This window comes from Protopterus annectens, chromosome 7.part1 (genome assembly GCF_019279795.1).
Source record: "Protopterus annectens isolate FY-2018-M chromosome 7.part1, PAN1.0, whole genome shotgun sequence".
NCBI lineage: Eukaryota > Metazoa > Chordata > Ceratodontiformes > Protopteridae > Protopterus > Protopterus annectens.
Genome location: NC_056740.1, coordinates 148,628,473 through 148,650,989, shown reverse-complemented (window position 1 = coordinate 148,650,989; position 22,517 = coordinate 148,628,473). Strand labels below are relative to the sequence as shown.

Genomic DNA, 22,517 nt, shown 5'->3' with positions numbered 1-22,517 from the left:
GAAACTGAATACAAAGAGATGCAATGGATTCTTAGACTGGGAGCTGACAAAGCCCTAGCAGGAGTGTCCAACCCGCGGCCCGCGGGCCGCATGCGGCCTTCAGAGCTCTTCCATGTGGCCCGCGACCCTTAAATTTAAATTTAATTTTAATTTAACTTTTTTTCCGTGTGTTTACACGTTCGCATACTTTTGCTGTTCTGCGCATGCGCCAACTTCCGTTTTTTCACGTTTTTTCATACCAGCGTCGTTCCGCTGGTATGCGCATGCGCGAAAACACCGTTCGGTCGTTTTTTATAGTTCTGGTAAAGCTGAAGGAAGGAGCAAGATCGTGGAGAGAGGATTTATTTTATTTCACTGTTACACTACATTGCATAGCAAAAGGTAAGGTAAGTAATTTTAATAAGATCTTTTTAACTTGTTTGGAATACGTCTCTAGTAGATGGTAAGACGTTGCTATAGTCAGCGTATTTAGATCTTGGCCCCACAACAATATGCAGCCCCCGGTTTTCGCTGCTGTTCAGTTGTTACAGATGACAGTACGGTTGTTGAGGCTGCTAGTTCACAGAGCAAAGGATATTTTTTGTAGGTTTATTTCAACAGTGACTGAAAGTTGTACTTTGGCAGCATTTTCTTTGACTCAGGGCATTGAATGATGGAAGATGCAGAGACGCATGATGCTATGTGTCTTTGGCGAGGTCAGGTAAGCTTTGGTGGAGCGGTAGCATACCTTTCCAAATTTTTGCATCGTATGTTTGGTTTGTTTCTCATAAAATTTGTGGGTTTTTTTGCATATCAGTGAGGAATGAAGTCTGAAAATTACAGAAATATGAGTTTCAGACTTCATATCCTGCAGGAAATGCATTCTAGCACAAAAAGTGTTGTCATAGCAACTTTCTTAAGTTTATTAAAGCGATGTTTAAAACCTGTTCCTATTTTTGGGCCATTGTCTCCCATTATATTAGTCTTTGTCCAGATTTTTTTGTGCTTAGAAGTTGAGGCGTATGAATAAGAAATGAAGCTGTATTATGTTCAGATCTTGAATTGACTTGCATGATGTTTTTGTGCAAGGGGTCCACATGCCATGCTTCAGTGTATTTTCAGCAGTGGTGAATTGGTAGTCTGAAGCCATAAATATGTTTGAATGTGTGACTCGTGCTTTTTTGGTGTAATCTTGGGATGTTCTTTTTACCACGTCTTGTTGTTTAATATGAAATGGTCAATTCTTTTTAATATATTTTAAGTACTTCCTGAGGTGATTCTTTAGCTATGGAGTAGTCGCTCTTTGTAGTGGTAAAGGCAGTTTTGTTTTGCAAAAGTAGTATATTTACTGGTCAGACAATAAGAGTTACTCAGTGATGGATGCATTAATTTATCACTTTAATTGTAATAACAAGCTCACACTAACCATTTTAAAGCAGTGGGCTTTTAAAAATATAAACCAGTGTAGATGGAGTGATTAAAAGTATGTTTTTGGCAATGAAATGTGCACATTTTTATACTGAGTCTCCCATGCGGTTTTAGTTTTTAAGAGTTGACACTGGAGAGTTTTTATTTTTGTGGATGTAACAAGTAAATTAGCTCTCATGGTGAGGCACATAATCTGCTTGCATGAATGCACTAATGCTGTCTGCAATGTTTTTTTTTAAGTTACAGCAGTGTGTTTTCCATATGTATGTATTCATTTTATTTTTATTAATGTGCAAGTCATTTTACCGGACATCTGCAGGACACTTGCTGGAGTGAAGAGGAAGAGCTTCTAGTCTAGTGCTTGACATGTACATTTCATGATTCTCTTGTCTTGGTCTCTCGTAGATGTTCTGAGATTTTGTCATTAACATCCTCCCCTTGGGCTTGTCTTAGATCTGGTGTACTGGACTAAATTCTGAAATTAGACAAAAATCACTCATTGTTAACGTTTGAAAGTTAATATTTGAAGCATCAATCACACTGGTGTAACATCTAACTACCATAGCAAATGCCCCCCCCCCCCCACCTTTCATTGCCTTCTTTCCACTTCAAACCTTGTGGCAGTTAAATTACTGAGCTTTGCTTTGTGTCTTTCTTGTTAGGTCACCATATCCATAGTCACTGTGCACAGTCGCATAGAGAACTTGGGTGTAGTGGTTCTTGTTAGCTGTCCAGGAGGATAGAGCACATTTGTTAGAACGCATCCCCCCCCGGCCAACACAGCACTGGATCATGCAGAGACTGGCCAGACCACAGAGCAAGCCAAGCACTGTATACCGTGTATGGATGCTAGTAATCAGGAAGACCTAAACTGGCAGTATCAGCTCCCCCCAAGCATCACTGCAGTACAGGAGAGACTGTCACTTGTATGTACCTCAGGCAGTGAATCAGTTTATTGTCATCCATCTTGTACTCTGAGCTACCAACAATAGAAAGAAAATAAAACAGACAGTCATGTTCCATTCTGTATTTGTTTTTTGGAGCATGTGTGTGTGTGTGTGTGTGTGTGTGTGTGTGTGTGTGTGTGTGTGTGTGTGTGTGTGTGTGTGTGCGTGTGTGTCTGTCTGCAAGAGTGTTGGGGTAGGTTTCCCTAAGTATCATAATATAATCTATGATACCGGATATGGTTCAATTTACAGGAGTCTGTGAAAGGGTAGATGTTGTGACATAATTATTAAAACTACACTTGAACATTTCCTTTTTATTATTTTATTTCACAGACTGACATTGATTGCTTGGCTACTCACCTGTGTCAGTCTTGATGATTATTTACACTAGCGGTTGGATTTACCTCCGTGATGCTTTGAAGGGGTCTGAGTTTCGTTGGCAGTGAGAAATTCCCATGGGGGAGTATAAAGGTTGTTTATTATTGTTATTATTATGGAAAATTGAAGCATTCCACTGTTCAAAGAGTGATAGTCTGAACTGGGTGGCTGCCTGCATATGACTATTTGACCTTGGAGAGCTAACCACACCCCAGGATCTTTCTTCCTTTTTTTTTTTGTAATTAATGTGTGTGTTACATATGAAGTGACAGCAGATGAGAAGATATTTACAGTAAATCGCTCTTGTAGTTGGAGGAAGATGACAAGGCATTTTTTGTTTTCTTTACTTGAAGTTATAGATGACACTACCAGCACTGTTTTTGATGTAACATGCAAGTTGTATGCATGTATAAGTATGTCGCTGGGCAGGGGAGTATAGATGCGTTCAGAGGGATGTCTGCTGCTGCTGTTTATAAAATAATTTCCTTTACATTGCTGCATTGTAAGACATGTTCCAGGCTTAGTGAATGCAAGGATGCAGGCTGCTTTAGAACATCATTAGAATGAGATATTGAATTTTAGGGCAAATATTATGCATTTATTAATTTATTTATTGTTCAAATTCACCTACAATACAGCCACATTAGTCCTCATAAACCTGGGGTGTTTTTTTTTTTTTTTTGCTCTTCAGTTAATGTGAGACCTTTTTTTTTTTTTGCTCTTCAGTTAATGTGAGACCTTTTTTTTTTTTTTTTTGGTCCTCACTTTCTGTTGACTCAATGCGGCCCTTGCAACTGAAAAGGTTGGACACCCCTGCCCTAGGATTAAATGATGTTGTCCCTTTAAAACCAGCGCTAGCAAAAAGGAGGGTAAACTACTAATTTTCATTGGTTGTGTTGTACTATATTAGATACTATGTTTTTACTAGTGTTTTATCATCTGATGAAGGGATCTACCTGAAAGCGCTTATGATACTGCTTTTATTGTTTTAATAAAGTGAAGTTGCTTCATACACAGTGTGGTAGTACTTGCCTTACTTTTGGAATTACTATTTGGATTTTTTGGCAGTACTTTCAGTGGATGAGTCCTTTACTTTTTGTTCTTAACTTTTAAACCACTGGATCATATTTTGCCCGAAACTGAGTCTGTGCAGTTTGTTGAGCAGAAGGGTATTGTTTACAGTTTCAAATATTCTTGTTACATCTTGAAATAGACTGGCAGTGAATAAACCATAGTTCATATTGCAGTAAATTGAGATGATGGCAATATAAAGGGTAGTCCTATTATTAAAGACCTCATGGAAGCTATGCTGTTTGTCACAATGGAGGCCATAGCTATTTATGTGTTCAAACATCTGCTTGTAAAAGAGTTTTGGGCATAGGTTAGAAATTGGCCTATAGTCTTATCAACTACTAACAAGGGTAACTGTACATCTTATTGCATTTTTTCATAATGGATACGGCATTTAAAGACAATGCCTCTGGCTTTCTTAAGTACTACCAGTGCAGCCAGAAGACACTGCTTCAATACCTGTGTGTTCTTTATGTCATGTGACTTGGGGTCGATTACCCTGATTCTGACAGTGTTAAGACCCTGTTGGATCACAACAACAAACTTGCCTTTAAAGGTTTGTGGAATGGTTAGCCTTCTAAAGAAAAAGAAAAGGACAATGACAGGCAAGAGATACTGGAGATGAAAAAGGGGTAGAGGAGATTAATTAGAGTAGGTGGACCACTTACTATAGAAAAATATCTTGATATTCTCTCATCCCCTTTGGTGGCTAGGACAGTACCAGAAGAAACCCAAGTTGCCATTATTTTGCTTCCTACTTTGTAACCAGTTCTGACTCCAAGAATATAATGAGAGACAACTGGAGAATTCTTTTAACAGATGAGAATATAACTAGAGTCGCAGGGACACAACCTAGATTTATTTTTAAAAGAAATAAAAATTTGAAAGATATTCTATGTCAAGAACCTATGCATTTTAAAAATCCATGCATCAAGAAGAAGGGAACTTATCCATGCCTACATTGTAAAGCCTGTAAGCACATTTTACAAGGAAACTGTTTTATATACCCCAGGACCAACAAGAAGTACTTTTTGAATATGTATGCTGACTGTAACATGCAAAATGTTGTCTATATTGCAAATTATCAAAAGTGTACTGCATATTATGTAGGAAAAACAAATTACAGACTCAAAGATAGAATTTGTAAGCATCTATCAGATATAAGGTTAAGAAAAGAACATAATGCACTGTACAAGCATATAGAATTGCATAGTGATCATGTATTTGCCTTTATAGTTATATGTGTTGTACACAGTAGTCAAAGAATGGGTGACTTGCATAATGAAACTGAATACAAAGAGATGCAATGGATTCTTAGACGGGGAGCTGACAAAGCCCCAGGATTAAATTATGTTGTCCCTTTAAGACCAGCTTTAGCAAAAAGGAAGGTAAACTACTGATTTTCATTGGTTGTTTTGTACTATATATTAGATACTATGTTTTTACTAGTGTTTTATCATCTGATGAAGGATTCTACCCGAAAGCGCTTATGATACTGCTTTTATTGTTTTAATAAAGTGAAGTTGCTTCATACACAGCGTGGAAGTACTTGCCTTATTTTTGGATTTACTATGTGGTTTAAAAGTTATCTGGAAAACAGAACTTTCCACTATACAACAATATCCAGCTTGATACAAGTGCACTCAAATTTGAAATACCCCTAAGATTGGTTATTGGTCTCTTACTATTCTCATTTTTTATAAATGACTTGCCTTATATTCTACCCCATATCAACATGAATATATATGCAGATTCTCTACTAGTTTTATTGACAAGCAAAACCCTTTTGGGGCTTCAACACACATTACAAAGTAATTTCACTAATCTATGTACAAGTGTGTGCCACTTAACATGCTTCCACACAACGTCCAACAGCATTTACTTCTATTCTGTACTAAGCGGAAGTAAGTGTGATCGGCAATTATGTATATGGACATTAAGCAAAGCAAAATACTGTGAATAAGCTGTTTGTCTACCATCGATGCCACTTAACGTACTATGGGATACAACCTATCTCAGACATTGTGGCGCATACCTGTTACTGGCCTCAAAAACTGGCCAATTTCCCCCAAAAGATTATAAGGAATAACTCAAATAAGCCAACACATGTCACATGCAAAATATCTAGACGTGCTCCTTGCACCTGCCTTAACATTGTCAAAGCAATATCCAGCCTGATACAAGTGCACTCAAAGTTGAAATACCCCTAAGATTGGTTATTGGTCTCTTACTATTCTCATTTTTTTATAAATGACTTGCCTTATATTCTATCCCATATCAACATGAATATATATGCAGATTCTCTACTAGTTTTATTGACAAGCAAAACCCTTTTGGGGCTTCAACATACATTACAAGTAATTTCTCTAATCTATGTACAAGTGTGCGCCACTTAACATCCTTCCGCACAACGTCCAACAGCATTTACTTCCATACTGTACTAAGCGGAAGTGCGATCGGCAATTATGTATATGGACATTAAGCAAAGCAAAATACTGTGAATAAGCTGTTTGTCTACCATTGATGCCACTTAACGTACTATGGGATAAAACCTATCTCAGACATTAAGTGGCGCATACCTGTTATTGGCCTCAAAAACTGGCCAATCTCCCCCAAAAGATTATAAGGAATAACTCAAATAATCCAACACGTCACACGCAAAATATCTAGGCGTGCTCCTTGCACCTGCCTTAACATTCTCAAAGCATACAGACAACACAGGTAACAAAACACTTTCACAACTGAAACTTTGCCACATTTCACACCTAGTATCCTCAAATGCAAGGCAGTCTATAGCTAGAAATGAAGTAGCAAACAAATACCAACTGTACCACAGCTAGGAAGTTTATTATAAAACAAAGGTAAGCGCTTTCAGGGATGTACCCCTTCATCAGACATCTCACAAAAACACTTCATTCCTTATATAGTAAAAACACATGGTATCAATTAAGTCTTAAAGATACAATGTTAAAAACAGATACATGAAAAAAAGAAGTTATATATTCACCATAACGTTCCATGTGAGTTGTTCATTCTTCACTGATGGGTCCGGAGCCGATCCTTGGCTTCGACACGGCCGATTAGCAAGCTCAAAGTTCTCCAGTAGCTCGAGACCCAACCCTTAATCCCACAATGCACTGCTGGAATTACCTCAGATCTTGTTTCCTGCGTACCATATAGAAGTACAATAATTATTCCGCCTAGGAATGAAGACACACTGAAAAATCAGGATGAAGACAGCCTCCAGGTCAACTGCCAGCCAGGAGGGGGAAGGAGGGAGGGATGTGAGAATGAAGGCGAGATGGAACAACTCACATGGAATGTTATGGTGAGTACATAACTTCTTTATGTGAAGTTGTTCAATCTCGCTGTTCATTCTTCACTGATGGGTAGCGTCCCTAGCACCCTGATCTTGGGTGGCTCACGAAGTACACTCTTTAGAACCGTAGAACCAAATGAAGCCCTGTCCCTGGAGGCCTTATCCACTTTGTGATGAGTTATAAAAGTGTGAGGTTTAGACCATGTGGCTGCTGCACAGATGTTATCCAAAAGTAATTTGGCTTGAAAGGCTGAAGAGGTAGAAACTGCTCTGGTTGAATGAGCCTTCACCTTACTAGACAAGGGCATGTTATGACAAGAATATGTGTAAGTGATACAATCTGACAGCCACTTAGACAGGGTTGTTTTGGCAACTGGTTTACCTTTCCTGGCCTCAGAAAAAGACACAAAAAGCTGGTCTGATTTCCTAATGTCTTTTGTTCTGTCTAAATAAAATCTAAGTTGTCTGTGAACATCGAGTTTGTGCAACATATATTCCAATTTGTTGGTGTGATTAGGGAAGAAAACGGGCGACTCAATAACTTGATTGATGTTAATCTCAGAACATACTTTAGGCAAAAAGGATAGATTTGTCCTGAGAGATACTCTATCAGCATGGAAGACCATATAAGGGGGCTTGATGGATAGGGCTTGGAGATTTGAGACTCTGCGGGCTGAAGGGATGGCTACTAGGAAGATAGTGTTCCATGACAGAAATTTTAGTTCACAAGATGAAGCAGGCTCAAAAGGAGGAAAAATGATGCGAGATAGCATAAAATTCAAATTCCAGCGAGAGTAAGGTGTCTTCACTGGAGGCCTCATGTGAAAAGAGCCTTTTAGAAAAGTCTTCGATAATTGGTGAGCCATAATATTCAATCCATCGATCCCTAGATGGAAATTAGATATAGCAGCTAATTATACTCGCACCGTAGCAGCTGCTGCTCCTTTGTTGAAAATTTCTATCAAGAATTGTAAAATAGAAGACAATGGCACTTGGTAAGGGTCAATGTTATGGGAAGAAGCCCAAATGGAGAATCTCTTCCACTTACTACGATACAATTTTCTAGTGGAAGGTTTATGGGAAGCCAACAAAATTTGACAAGTGTCATGGGAAAGACTATAAAGCCTGGCTATGCGGGGAATTGGGAGCAGCCACGCGGTTAGCTTTAGGGTCTGCAATGATGGATGAAGATCCCCTGACAGATGTGTCAATAAGTCCGGAACTGGGTCCAGGATCCATGGGTCTTCCAGAATGTAATGGTAAAGAAACGGAAACCAAATCTGCTGAGGCCAATGAGGGGCTATAAGGATGATCGTCCGTCCCAGCGACTTTGCTTTCTGTAAGAATCTGGGTATCAGGGGAATTGGGGGAAATGTGTAGAGGAGACTCGGGGGCCAATCGTGGACAAGAGCATCCCTCGGGGAATGAACTGGCATGGGAATCAGGGCAAAACAGTTTCTGCATTTGTTGTTGATATGACTGGTGAACAGGTCGCAGGAAGGCTGGCCCTATTTGCAGAAAATCCTATCCATAATCTCTTGTTTGAGGGACCATTCGTGAGGCAATACAATTGCCCTGCTCAGTCTGTCTGCTATGACATTGGACTTGCCCAGGATGTGCGTTGCTAACAGAAAGCGCTGAGATGACATTGCCCACTGCCATACTCTGAGTGGTTCTTGGCAAAGGGGATAAGACTTGGTCCCGCCTTGCTTGTTCAGGTACCAGACCACTGACATGTTGTCTGTCTGTATTGCAACTGTCCCTAGAGGAAGAGAGTCCAGAAAGTATTGCAACGCTAGAAGTACTGCTCTCATCTCCAGGAAATTGATATGCAGATGTAATTCTTGATCTGTCCATGTGCCTTGGGCAGTCTTTCCCTGAAAAAGCCCCCCCCCACCCCCACCCTATAAGAGAACCGTCCATGGTCAAAGTGGCAACTGGATGGGGTAGAATGAAGGGACGTCCTATCGTGACATGAAGAGACGTCAAGCACCACTGAAGATCCTTCTTGCAGGAATTCGTTATCAGGATCACGTGATTCATTGGAAGTTCTTGGTAAGACCAATGCGTGAATAGAAGCCATTGAAGGATTATCATATGTATCCTTACTAAGGGGATTGCCAAGATTGCTGCTGCCATCAATCCTAGTACTTTCAATACCTCTGCAGCTGGCGCTCTGTTATTTGATACCAAGGACATGATGTGTTGGCAAAGACTACAAATCCTTTCTGATGGAAGACGAAGAGTGGTGGTTGAAGTGTCTAATTCTGACTCGATAAAAACGATATGCTGCGATGGCAACAAGGAAAACTTTTCGAAGTTGACTGTAATGCCTAGCCAATCACAGAGTTTCAGAGTAGCCTCTCTTGCTTGAAGAAGTTGATGCCTGGTGGTGGAGGTAAGGAGCCAATCGTCCAAACACGGAAACACCTGGAATCCTAGATGCCTCCAGTGAGCCGTGACTACTGCCATGCACTTGGTGAACACTCTGGGGGCTGTAGTGAGACCAAAGGGCAGAGCTCGGAATTGATAATGATTGGCTCCCAGCCGGAAACGCAGGTGATCTCTGGATGGCCTGGTCATCTTTATGTGGTAGTGTGTATCCTTGAGATCGATCGAGCACATCCAATTGTCCTTCCCTAAAAACGGTAGTATGGACTGTAGCATGACCATTCGGAACGTCTCTTTCCTCACAAATTGGTTGAGTCTGCTGAGATCCAAAATGGGTCTCCAGTCCCCTGTTTTCTTTGGAACCAAATAGAATCTTGAGTAAGTTCCGAATCCTGTTTGGTCTGCCAGGACTGGCTGGATGACTTTTTTCTAACTATCGGCATACCTCTATTGCTGCTTGTCCCATGTGACTGGGTGGAATGTCCAGGATTTTTTTGACGGGAAGGGGCTGGGTGGAGAACGGTATGAAATACCCTCTGGAAATTATATTTTGTACCCAAATGTCATTTGTTATATTTAGCCAGGCTTCTGGGTACAATGACAAGCAAGCCCGACTGCCTCCAGAGTAGGACAGCTGGGCCTCCCTTCAGGAGCGCTGGTAGGACTGACCAGAGAAGTGATCTCTGTCACCCTGGTGTTGCGGACCCCCTCTGCTGCGAGGGCGGCATCTTCCATTGTAACCCCCTCCTCTGCCTCTGGAGGGGGGCTCTCCACGTGTGTCTTGAAAGGCTCCTTGGGCTTTCCGGAACTACATCGTTCCTCCCCTCTGACCTTTAGGAAAGGGTGTTGTGGATGTGGAAAAACAGACTCCGACGGCAGACAGAGTCTTTCCCTCTTGCTCACACCTGGTCAAAGGCTCCTTCACCTTTGGCCCAAACAAGAATGAGCCGTCAAATAGGGTATTTGTAAAGGAGGACTTGAAGGGTTCCGCAAAGGAACAGAGTCGCATGCAGGCATGCCTACGAAGAGCAATTCCTGTACCTGCACCTCTACTGGAACCATCAGCTGAGTATGATAAGAGACGCATGGACGAGTTGACTATCGAATTGAGGGTAGCAAGCTGAGTGGCAATCTTGTTGGATACACTCGTAGCTACAGCACCCTGAAGAGAATTTCCCAACTCCTTAAGGAGATCTCTCTGCAGTCTGGTAAACTGTGTCAAGTAGTTCAGTGATCTGAGTGTGAAAGTCGCTGAACTAAACATGTGTTTCCCATATCTAGCCATGATCCTAGATTCTCTGTTAGGAGGATAGATAGACGAGGAAGTCTCAGACATTTCCTTTTTGGTAGCTGCCGCCACCACCATGGCATCATCAGCGACTCCCTTGGTCAAAAAGGACTTATCCACGGGGGGCAAAAATAAACTTATTAAGCCTCCTAGGAACAGGTTCCATAAATTCTGGTGACTCCCATGCCCTACAAGAGACAAGATCAATAAGCTCATCGTAGGGTGGAGATACACAAGAGGTGGAAGGTTGAGACCCGAACGCCTTCAAGAGAACCAACTCGTCCTCAGTAGGGCTCTTGGACTGCCAATCACCCCTCTGCCTAAGAATTTCAAGAATCTCTGCAGAGGAGATGTCCTCAGAGGGGGATCTATGGGACCCTTCTGATTCATCCAAGTCGGTGTCCGATGTGAGAGACTCCTGTGGGGAGTCCAAATGCATCCTCTTCCATAATCTCTTCCTGGGGACATCTTCAGGGGGAACTTCTGGAGAGGTCTCAGAAGAGCAGGGAGCGCCCTGTGGGGCTACCTGAGGCTCTGGGTCTCTACGCTTGGGATGACCGGAAAAAACAGAAACTGACACTGGCACTTTAGGGGAAGAAGAGGCCAGACCTTGAGATGAGGAAGTCTTAGGATACAACACTCGCCTCATGGCTTCGAATGCACCTCGGCTCCGATGAGAAGGAGTCGACGGATCCAAAGGAGCCGCGATCCCTTCCCGCACTGAAGCCGTGGACTCTGTGCCTGAGGTAGGAGCCGAGCTCACCCGAGCCGAGGCCCCGAGAGGAAGAGTTGGCACCGAAAAGTCGGTGCAAGTATCCTCCCCAGACCCGACCGGAGAGTGTTGGCTCCTAGAGTCCCCGGTCGGAGCCAAGAACATCTGAGTAGATGGAGCTGACAACACTGGAGCAGGTGTCGGATCCAAGAGATACACAATCATCAGGTCGGCCTCCTCCAGCTCCGAAGGTCCGGTATGGCTCTGAGGAGGAGCAGACAATTCAGGAGTAATGGTCTTCGGTTCAGACGGTTGGGTCTGAGCCAACAGCAATTTAGCTAGGCCTGGTGCCTTTAAGAGTTTCTGAACCAGCCGGTCCATATCCAGATCGGACAGGCTGACAGAAGACCTGGAAGAGTGAATTGATGGAGCCGACTGGAGCAGTATCGATGGAGGTTGTTTGGCAACCGGTTCCAGAGCAGTGTCCTGGTTCCGAAAAGAACAGACTGTCGGCTCCGAAGGCAGTGGAGCTGAAGTCACCACACTTTCTGACTTTTTTCCTTTCTTAGTCCTGGATTCAGAGGAAGATATGGACAATTTGCTGGCCCCATCCTGGTCAGACAGTACCTCTGAAAAAGGGTGTTTGATAATACCACTATCAATTAACTTCCTCTTCCTTTCTGCAAACACTCTAGTGGAAAAGGAGTGACAGATACTGCATGACTCTTGCAGGTGCACCTCACCCAAACAGTAAACACACTGCACATGGGCATCCATGACGGACATCGTCTGTCTGCAGTCTGGGCATTTTTTAAACCCAGACTTTGGATGTTTTTCCTTCTCTTCAGACATTTCACAAAATCCAATATAAAGGAAACACACTATTTAACTATGATCTATTTAAATTTAAGGAAGAACTCTAACTAACTCACACAATACACACAGCCCAAAAAGGCAACTAGTAACCAACTATTTAACTATATGAAGATAAATAAGATTAAGGCAATCCAATAACAAGAATCCCAAAAAGGGAACACTAACTAACAACTATAAGAAAGGGCCCAAGGCCAAAGGGCTGAAGGCAATCAAAGATTTTACTGAGGAAAGGGGAGAACACAGAAAACTTTTAGTTATGTACTTACCATAACTTTAGATGTATGGGATCCATCTCGCCTACATTCTCTACAGATGCGTTCGGAGCCGATCCTCGGCTCCGACTCGGCACGCTATACAATAGAACGCAGTCTCTTATTGGCTGAGTTACCTCATATCCCAGGATGCACCACTACTGCTTCCCCAGATGTTGTTTGTCCGCACACACGCACACACACATAGACTGTTGTTATAACATTGCCAGGTGTTTCAAGAGAGGAAAATGTTGAATTCGGATCGTCCGGTCTCTTCTGGCCTACAAGGCAGGGGGAAGGAGGGTGGGTTATTAGGAATGTAGGCGAGATGGATCCCATACATCTAAAGTTATGGTAAGTACATAACTAAAAGATGTAATGTGATCCTATCTCACCTACATTCTCTACAGATGGGACAGCGTCCCTAGCACCTAATTCCTGGGTGGCTCACTGGAAAACGCTTCTGAGGACCGTGGAACCGAAGGAAGCTCGCCCCCTAGATGCCACATCCAATTTGTAGTGAGAAATAAAAGTGTGTAGAGGAGACCACGTAGCAGCCGCCCAAATGTCACTAATAGAAAGCTTGGAATGAAAGGCTGCCGAAGTGGCCATAGCCCTGGTAGAATGCGCTTTCACTGGAACTGTAAGCTCCTTATTTGAAATGCGATAAATATGAGTGATACAGTCTCTGATCCACTTGGCAATAGTGACTTTCGTGACGGCTTTGCCCAATTTACCATCCGAAAAGGACAGAAACAGTTGATCTGATATTCGTGCTTGATGTGTCCTATCCAAATAGAAACGCAATTGTCTGTGCATGTCTAAGCTGTGAAAGGAATACTCAGCTCTGTTTGAATACTTAGGGAAAAAAAATGGTAACTCCAGTGATTGTTGCAAACAAAAGTTAGAACAAACCTTTGGTATAAAGGATGGGTTTGGTCTAAGAGATACTCTATCCTTGTGAAATACCAGGTATGGTGGTTTGACACATAGGGCTTGAAGTTCTGAAACTCGCCTGGCTGATCTAATAGCCACTAGAAGAGCAGTCTTCCAAGAAAGAAATTTTAAGTCACAGGTTGCTGCCGGCTCAAAGGGAGGAGAAGTCAATGCACCTAACACCACGTTAAGGTCCCACGGTGGTGCAGGATGAGATATAGGGGGCCATAGAAGCCAAGCTCCTTTAATAAAAGCTTTGCACAACTTGTTTCTCATTAAAGGTGGTTCTATGCTTTCGTGAAAATTGGAAATAGCAGCCAATTGAACTTTGATGGTAGACACCGAACAACCTTGGTTGAACAGGGAAGCTAAAAACTTCAGAACCTCTGACACCGAGGCTGTCATACGGTCTAATCCTCGGAGTTGGGCCCAAATAGCAAACCTCTTCCATTTATTGCTATACATCTTTTTAGTAGAAGTCTTGTGGGCCGAGAACAAAATATGCATGACTTCAGGGTCGAAGGAATGGCTCCTAACTATGGTCGGAAGAGGAGTGGCCAAACTGCTAGCTTCAATGAATGGAGGGACTGATGGAGCTGCCCTGACTGATGCGTCAAGAGGTCCGGAATTTGGTCCAGGAACCATGGACCCTCCAATGCATATTTGTGAAGAAAGGGGAACCAGACTTGACGAGGCCAGTATGGGGCGATTAGAATCATTTTGCTTTCCAAGCGAATCGCCTTCTGAATCACCTTGGGGAGAAGGGGAACCGGTGGAAAAGCGTATAGCAGACCGGGGGGCCAAGCTTGGACTAGAGCATCCTTGGGGATCTCCCCCGGAACTGGGGTGAGAGAGAAGAACTGTTGGCATTTCGGGTTGAGGGGAGTTGCGAAAAGATCGCAACAAGGAGCTCCCCATCTCGTGAAAATCTGTGTTACCACTCTGTCGTTGAAGGACCACTCGTGATGGGAGAGAATAGTTCTGCTCAGTCTGTCGGCTATCACATTGGATCTCCCCGGAATGTGTGTTGCTACTAGAAAATGTTTGGTAGCAACCGCCCAATCCTATACCTTCATGGCCTCTCTGCAAAGGGGGTAAGACCTGGTCCCTCCTTGCTTGTTCAAGTACCAGACTACCGACATGTTGTCGGACTGAATGGCAATCGTACCCTGGGGGAGGTGATCGTGCAGTGCTTGCAACGTTAAAAGCACCGCCCTCATTTCCAAGATATTGATGTGGAGAAGACTCTCGTCGGTGTGCCATGTGCCTTGGATCGACCTGTCCAGATAATGTCCCCCCCACCCTGTCTGAGAGGCGTCCGTAGTCAACGTGGCCGAGGGGGATGGGGGAACGAAGGGTCGCCCCTGATCCAGGTTGGAGGAAAGAAGCCACCAACGAAGATCCTGTTTGCACTTCTCTGTGATCAAAATGTGGTGACTGAGTGGAAGGTCTTGATAAGACCACTGGACTGATAGGAGCCACTGGAGTATCCTCATATGCAACCTTGCCAAGGGGACCAGAAGAATGGTGGCTGACATGGAACCCAACAGTTGCAGGACCATTCTCGCTGGAGCATGACGTCTGAGGAGTAACGCCCGAACCTGAGACTGCAGCGTTGCTATCCTTTCTGTCGCATCTGCCTTGAGTCTATTTCTGCACCAATAAACAGAATGTGATGGCAGCAATACGGATTTTGTCCAATTGAAGGTGATCCCTAAGGAGTTGCCTAGGGAGATGGTGGCTGCTAGAGTTTTTAAGAGTAGATGCCTGGAGGTGGCAGTTAGGAGCCAGTCGTCTAGGTATGGAAACACCTGGAATCCTAGACTTCTCAGGTGAGCAGTCACCACCGCCAAGCATTTGGTGAACACCCTGGGGGTTGTGGTGAGACCAAAGGGCAGTGCACGGAACTGGAAATGACTGTCTCCTAGGCTGAAGCGCAAGTGTCTCCTCGACGCCTGATTTATCAGAATGTGATAATAGGCGTCTTTGAGATCTATGGAGCACATCCAAACACCTTTCTCCAAAAGCGGGAGAATGGATTGCAAGGTGACCATCCGGAATTTGGACTTTTTCACTGAACTGTTTAATTTGCTGAGATCCAAAATGGGCCTCAAGTCCCCAGTCTTTTTTGGTACCAAAAAGAATCTTGAGTAAGTCCCTGATCCGGCCTGATCTGCGGGGACAGGTTGGATGACTCCTTTTTGAAGCAGCTTTGATATTTCGCTGGCTGCCAGATCCCGTTGACTGGATGGCGGGTCCGAGATTCTTTGGGATGGTGGGGGGTTGAGAGAAGGGAATGGTGTAACCTCCGGCGATGATTCGGAGCACCCATTGGTCCTGAGTGATATTCTCCCAGGCCTTTAGGTGCCCCAAAAAACGACCCCCGACTGGCTCCGGAGCTGCACAGTCAGGCACTCCTTCAGGGATGCTGGAAGGAGGAGGAGCCACGAAAGGACTCGCAGTCTCCAGTGTTGCGGGAGTCTCCGCCGCCTCTGGGACGGCGTCTCCCTGAAAAATTTCCCCCTCCTCTGCCTCTGGAAGGGGAATCGCTCTGCTGCGACGAGTAAGGCTTTTGAGACTTACGGAACCACATTTTCCCTCCTCTTCGAGCCTTGGGATAAGGTCTGAAGGGAGTGGAAAACCGGGCCCCTACGGCAGTTAAAGTCTTACCCTCCTGTTCGCAGCGAGTCAAAGTGTCCTTTACCTTGGGTCCAAACAGAGAGGACCCATCAAAGGGGGCGTCGGCAAAGGAAGACTTAAACGCCTCCGCAAAGTGACACAGGCGTAGCCAGGCCTGTCTCCGTAGAGCAACACCTGTTCCCGCCGCTCTGCTCGCCCCTTCGGCTGCATAAGAAATGAGCCTCATGGACGAGTTGGATAATGAAGACAGGGTAGCCAACTGGGAGATGAACGTCTGGGCCAACTGCTCAGGTAAGTTACCGGAGAGGGTATCCGAAAGCTCCTTGACCAGATCCCTCTGCAGTCTCGTGAAATGCGTCAAGTAGTTCAGAGACCTTAGTGTAAAGGTCGCTGAAGTAAGGGTGTGCTTCCCGTACCAATCCATGCTCCTAGACGCCTTATTAGGAGGATGGACGGACGTTGAAGCCTCTGCCACATCTTGCTGAGTGTCAGATGCCACCACCAAGGCATCTACAGCCACATCTTTCAAGAGAAAGTCCTTATCAGGGGGTGCCGAAAGGAATTTATTGGGGCGAGCTGGCACCGGTTCAACCGAGTCCGGGTGTTCCCACGCCCTTCGAGAGATCAAATCCAGGAGCTCATCGAAGGGCGGAGACACCCAGGAGGCGGAGGGCTGAGCCCCGAAGGCCTTGAGGAAAACCGACTCCTCAGCAGAAGGGGGTTTGGACTGCCAGTCGCCTCGTTGCTTAAGGATCTTCAAGATGTCCGCAAAGGATACATCATCTGAGGACGACTTGGGGGACCCTTCCGCATCATCGTGGTCGGTATCCGAGGTGAAAGACTCATCAGGTGAGTCGACGTGCTTCCTCTTGCACTGTTTTTTCCTCGGAGGTTCATCCGAAGACGATTCAGAGGGACCTCCAGGAAGAAGGGAACCCCCGATGGGGGTAACCTCAGGCCCAAGGGCTCCGCTGTCATGAGACAGGGGGATTGCAAAGGAGCCAGTCTCCGTGCCAAGGGAAGGTGGTGGTGAGATGGTAGAAGTGGCCAGAGAGGATTTGGCCAAGGCACTCCTTGTGGCCTTGAACACGGGACCCCCAGAGTCCTGGGATGGTTCAACCCCCAAGGCCACAACAGCAGTCGGAACTCCCACCGCTGACGCACCGAGAGGGAGGCTCAGAACCGAAAGGATCGGTCCCGAAGCGTCCCCCCGGGGCCGACAGAGGAGGTCCGCATACCGAACCCGACTCGAAGGGCGGGGTTGGAGTTAGGGTAGGAACCGACCTGACAACCTCCACCGGCTCCACCAACACCGACTCCAACGGCGCCGAAGCTGTTGGAGGAGGAACTGAGATAGCAGGGTAGGAAACCGGCTCCGGAGCCGACTGGGCTGGAGCCGAGACCAACTTTTGAAAGACCGGAGACTGAAAAAGCCTTTGAAGCACCCTGTCTACATCCGAATCAGACATCTTCGACGACCGAGAAGAGACCGACCGGGTCCGAGTCGACTTCTCCGCCGGCTCCAAAAGACTGGGGGACTGGCTCTGAATGGTTTCAAGAAGTATCGGCGCCGAGCGAGATTCCACTACCACTGCAATTTCCCTCGGAGCCGATGGAGACTTCTGCACCGAAGGGGAAGAGTCTGAGTGGGCAACCCTCATCGGCTCCGGAGGCAGTGGAGCCGATGGAGATGACTCGCCTCTCGACGCCCGAGCTCTCGACTCCGAAGCCAGAGGAGTCGAGGCTGGAGACATCGAGGCAGACCGTTCCACCCTCAGCTCCGAAGTCCGTGGAGCCGACGGAGAAGCCTGCCTTGACTTTTTAGCTGCCGGATCCGACAGGCTGGTCGGAGCCGAAGATTTTTTCTTCCTCGAAGGGGAAGAAGAAGAAGATAGGGCTTCCTCAAAAGAAGGGGGTAATAAGCCCTTTCAAAATCAATTTATTTTTCCTCTCTTGGAGCACGCGAGAGGAAAAAGCGTGGCAAACGCTACAGGATTCCTGGAGGTGCTTCGGGCCCATACAGTAAACACACAAGGAATGGTTGTCCGTAATGGACATTTTATAATTGCATTTCGAACATTTTTTAAACCCTGATGGCCTATGTTCTTTCGACATGGCTATCTACTTCAACTCTAAACTTCAAGATTTCAAAGAAAACTAGACACACTACACTCTAACTAAAAAACGCCTAGAGTAGGGCAAGCCCCCTCTAACTTAAACGGGATCCTTACCACCAAAAATAATACAATTTTTCCACAAAAATTTTAACTACACAGTCACACAACAACGAGTAGCTGTTAAAACAGCTTTTGGGTAAGATTTAGCAAAAAATCTGACAGAAAATATTTCACTAAGAGGCACTTAGCTCAGCCAAGTCCGAGACCACGTCTATGCTCGAGAAGCGGCAAACGAGATCTGGGGAAGCAGTAGTGGTGCATCCTGGGATATGAGGTAACTCAGCCAATAAGAGACTGCATTCTATTGTATAGCGTGCCGAGTCAGAGCCGAGGATCGGCTCCGACCCCATCTGTAGAGAATGTAGGCGAGATAGGATCACATTACATCAACTGTTAACTAGATAGTATTATATAGTATTATATAGTAATAAAAGATATAAAAATTGAAATATAACTTGCTGAAAGTTGAAAACTCCCAATAATAGTCTCGAGCAATGCTGGAAACCAAGAGATCCATGCCGTGGCAAACTAGAGCTGAGGTAATTCCAGCAGTGCACTGTGGGATAAGGAGTTGGGTCTTGGGCTACTGAAGAACTTTGAGCTTGCTAGTCGGCCATGTCGGAGCCGAGGATTGGCTCCGGACCCATCAGTGAAGAATGAACGGAAAGATTGAACAGCTTCACATTAGTTCTTTCTAGTATATCTTAAATATGCATATATCTGGTTCAAAAATTCATAAATGTTGATACATAAATTGTATATATGAGTCATGGTTGGTCAAAATAAAATTACTAAAACATGTCCTACTGTGCAAAGGTATTGAAACTTGGACTATAACATACAACATAAATAGAAATAAGTAAATAATGCACTAATAACATATAAAATATAATATATATGTTTGAAAAGGCATATTAGTGTATAAGGATATCCATATATATATATGACCCCTTGCATATGGCTGGTCATGTTGTTGTTAATAACTTGAATATTTGGTTCAATGCTCCCATCCTCATGAAAATAAGGTCTGCACCTTGCATTTCTATTGCTCCAACCTTCATTAATACATTTATCTATGATGTGTGCATTATATCCCCTCTCTAAGAATTCTGTCTTTAATAAATGTAAAGAACTGTCTAATTCACTGTCGTTGTTGAACAATCGCATAGTTCTATAAACCTGACCCTTAATGATATTCCGCTTGGTATGGTTAGGATGCATACTTGTGCTATGCAAGGCCATATGCAAGGGGTCATTGATAACACCCTAAGAATGCCATTAACATTTGCTAGTAATTTTAGGGAGGTAGTATCAAGGATGCCAACATTAAGTTTAGATCCCATTGCGGAGGAGGATGCTTTATAGGTGGCTTTAGGAGAAAAACTCCTCTCAAAAAGGCCTTGCATAATCTATGAGACATGATGTTATTGTCATGCAAGCCAACAAGCCAGTTGTACTTTGACTGTAGATGACGAGGATCCCGAATGAAAAACCTCCGCTAGGAAATCTAAAACAGAATGTACGGGAGCAGTAAAAGGATCAATATTTCTGGAGTTTGCCCAAATCGAAAATCGTCGCCACTTGCTAGCATAAATAGTCCTAGTGGACGACTTCAAAGAAGACACTATAATGTCTCTGACTGAGTCAGAAATCATTGGTAGCCTGGCTAGGGAAGGAAGTGGAGCAACCAAGCAGTGAGGTTGAGAGAATGAATGGCCCGGTGCTGCTGACCCGACTGGTGGATCAAAAGATCCGGAACTGGGTCCAGATGCCAGGGCTGCACCAGAAGGTGACGATGCAGACGGAAACCAAATTTGTCGAGGCCAAAAAGGAGCAATGAGGATCAATTTGGCTCTCAAAACGGTGGCTTTCTGAATGACTTGTGGAATCAATGGAAAGGGAGGAAAAGCATAAAGAAGTCCCCGAGGCCAATCCTGGGTTAGAGAGTCTCTCAGGGGTTGGCCTGGAAGGGGAAATAGAGTGAAATAGTCTGGGCACTTGTTGTTTTGAGGGGTAGCGAAAGATCGCAACAAGGAGTGCCCCACTTCAGAAAAATCTGATCCACTACAGATTGATTGAGAGACCACTTGTGAGGCATCAGAATAGATCTGCTTAGCCTGTCCGCCAATAGGTTGGACCTGCCGGGGATGTGCGTTGCTATCAGAAACCGCTGAGAAGAGATCGCCCATTGCCAAAGTCTGAGAGCTTCTCGACATAAGGGATAGGACCTGGTTCCGCCCTGTTTGTTGATGTACCAGACCACGGACATGTTGTCCGTCTGTACTGCAATAGTCCCCGTGGGAAGAAAGTCGTCGAGGGCTTGCAACGTTAAAAGCACTGCTCTCGTCTCCAGGACATTTATGTGCAGATGGTATTCTATGGGTTGCCACGTCCCGTGGACCATCCTGCCCTGATAATGCCCCCCCCACCCGATCAGAGAGGCATCCGTGGTGACTGTGGCAACTGGAGGAGGGGGAACAAAGGGTCGGCCCTGATGAAGAAGAGGGGAAGATATCCACCAGCCCAGATGAGCCCTGCACGACTGTGTCACTAAGATCTCGTGTCTCATCGGAAGATTGTGATTCGACCACTGCGTGAAAAGCATCCACTGCAGGAGACGCATGTGAAAGCGAGCCAGTGGTAGAAGAACAATGGCCGCAGCCATTAGACCTAGAACTTTCAGGACAAACCTGGCTGTGATCTTTTTGCTTTGTAACAGAAGCCGAACAAATTTTTGGATGTCCAGAATTCTTTGATCTGTTAGTCTGGCTAACATTTTGACGGTATTTAACTCTGCCTATAAAGGTGATAGATTGGCAAGGCAGCAGAGAAGATTTTACGAAATTTACTGAAATTCCCAGATTCTTGCAAAGCTGAAGGGTGTAGTCTCTGGACTGAAGAAGCTGACACTTGGTGGTGGCGGAGAGGAGCCAGTCGTCCAAATAAGGAAACACCTGGAATCCTAGACGTCTCAGGTGAGCTGTGACCACTGCCATGCATTTGGTAAACACTCTGGGGCTGAAGTGAGGCCAAAGGGCAGGGCTCTGAATTGGTAATGACTGGTCCCTAGCCGAAAGCGGAGAAACCTCCTGGAGCCTGTGAATCTTTATGTGATAGTACGCATCCTGAAGGTCTATCGAGCACATCCAGTTGTCCTTGCCCAGAAAGGGCAGAATGGACTGAAGCGTGACCATCCGAATCTTGCCTTTTGACAAATCTGTTCAGATTGCTGAGGTCTAATATTGGTCTCCACTCTCCCGTCCTTTTGGGGACCAAAAGAATCTTGAGTAGACGCCGATCCTACTTGGTCTGCCGGCACTGTCTGGACGGCTCTTTTTTCTAGGAGTTTTGAAACCTCCTGTTTTGCCAAATCCCTTTGACCGGGTGAGATGTCTGGAAGGGATTGTAGAGGTACGGGAAACCTTACGAAGGGGATCTTGTAACCCTCGGACATAATCGACTGTACCCACTTCTCTTGGGATAGAGATTGCCAGGCTACTGGGTACAGTGAAATCCTTCCCCCGACTGCCTCCAAGGGTGGACAGTCGGGCAACACCTCAGGGATGCTGAAAGGGCTTCTCAGGAAGAGACTCCCTGTTGCCCTGGTTCTGAGGACCCCCCCTGCCTCTAGGGCGGCATCTATTATTGTTACCCCCTCTGCCTCTGAGGGTAAACTGACCACGTGTGTCCGGTGTAGCTCCTTGGGCTTTACGGAACCACATCTACCCCCCTTTCTGACCCTTGGGATATGGTCTAGAAGGAGTGGAAAATTGGACTCCAACGGCAGAAAGAGTCTTACCGTCCTGCTCACACCTGGTCAAGGTATCCTTCACTTGAGGTCCGAACAAAGCCGAACCATCAAAGGGGGTATTAGTGAAGGACGCCTTAAAGGGGTCCGCAAAATTACACAGCCGCATCCAGGCTTGGCGTCTAAGAGCAACTCCTGTGCCTGCGGCCCTGCTCGCTCCATCGGCCGCATAAGATATGAGCCGCATGGAGGAGTTAGATATGGAATTCACGATAGCAAGCTGTGAGGCAATCTTTTCCTGAGCCCCAGCAGCAGAAGGATCCTGGACTACTTCACCCAGTTCCTTGAGAATATCTCGTTGAAGCCTGGTGAAGTG

General features: G+C 45.2%; 1 protein-coding gene across 1 annotated transcript in view; it reads right to left on the bottom strand.

Annotated features, from left to right (window-relative positions):
- LOC122807560 (sodium- and chloride-dependent taurine transporter-like) overlaps positions 1 to 22,517 on the bottom strand; it is a 1,880,476-nt gene that overhangs the window by 732,352 nt on the left and 1,125,607 nt on the right. The window contains exon 10 of the mRNA XM_044078473.1: positions 20,082 to 20,119. Coding sequence (XP_043934408.1) covers positions 20,082 to 20,119 — 38 coding nt within the window. The remainder of the gene's footprint in view (positions 1 to 20,081; positions 20,120 to 22,517) is intronic.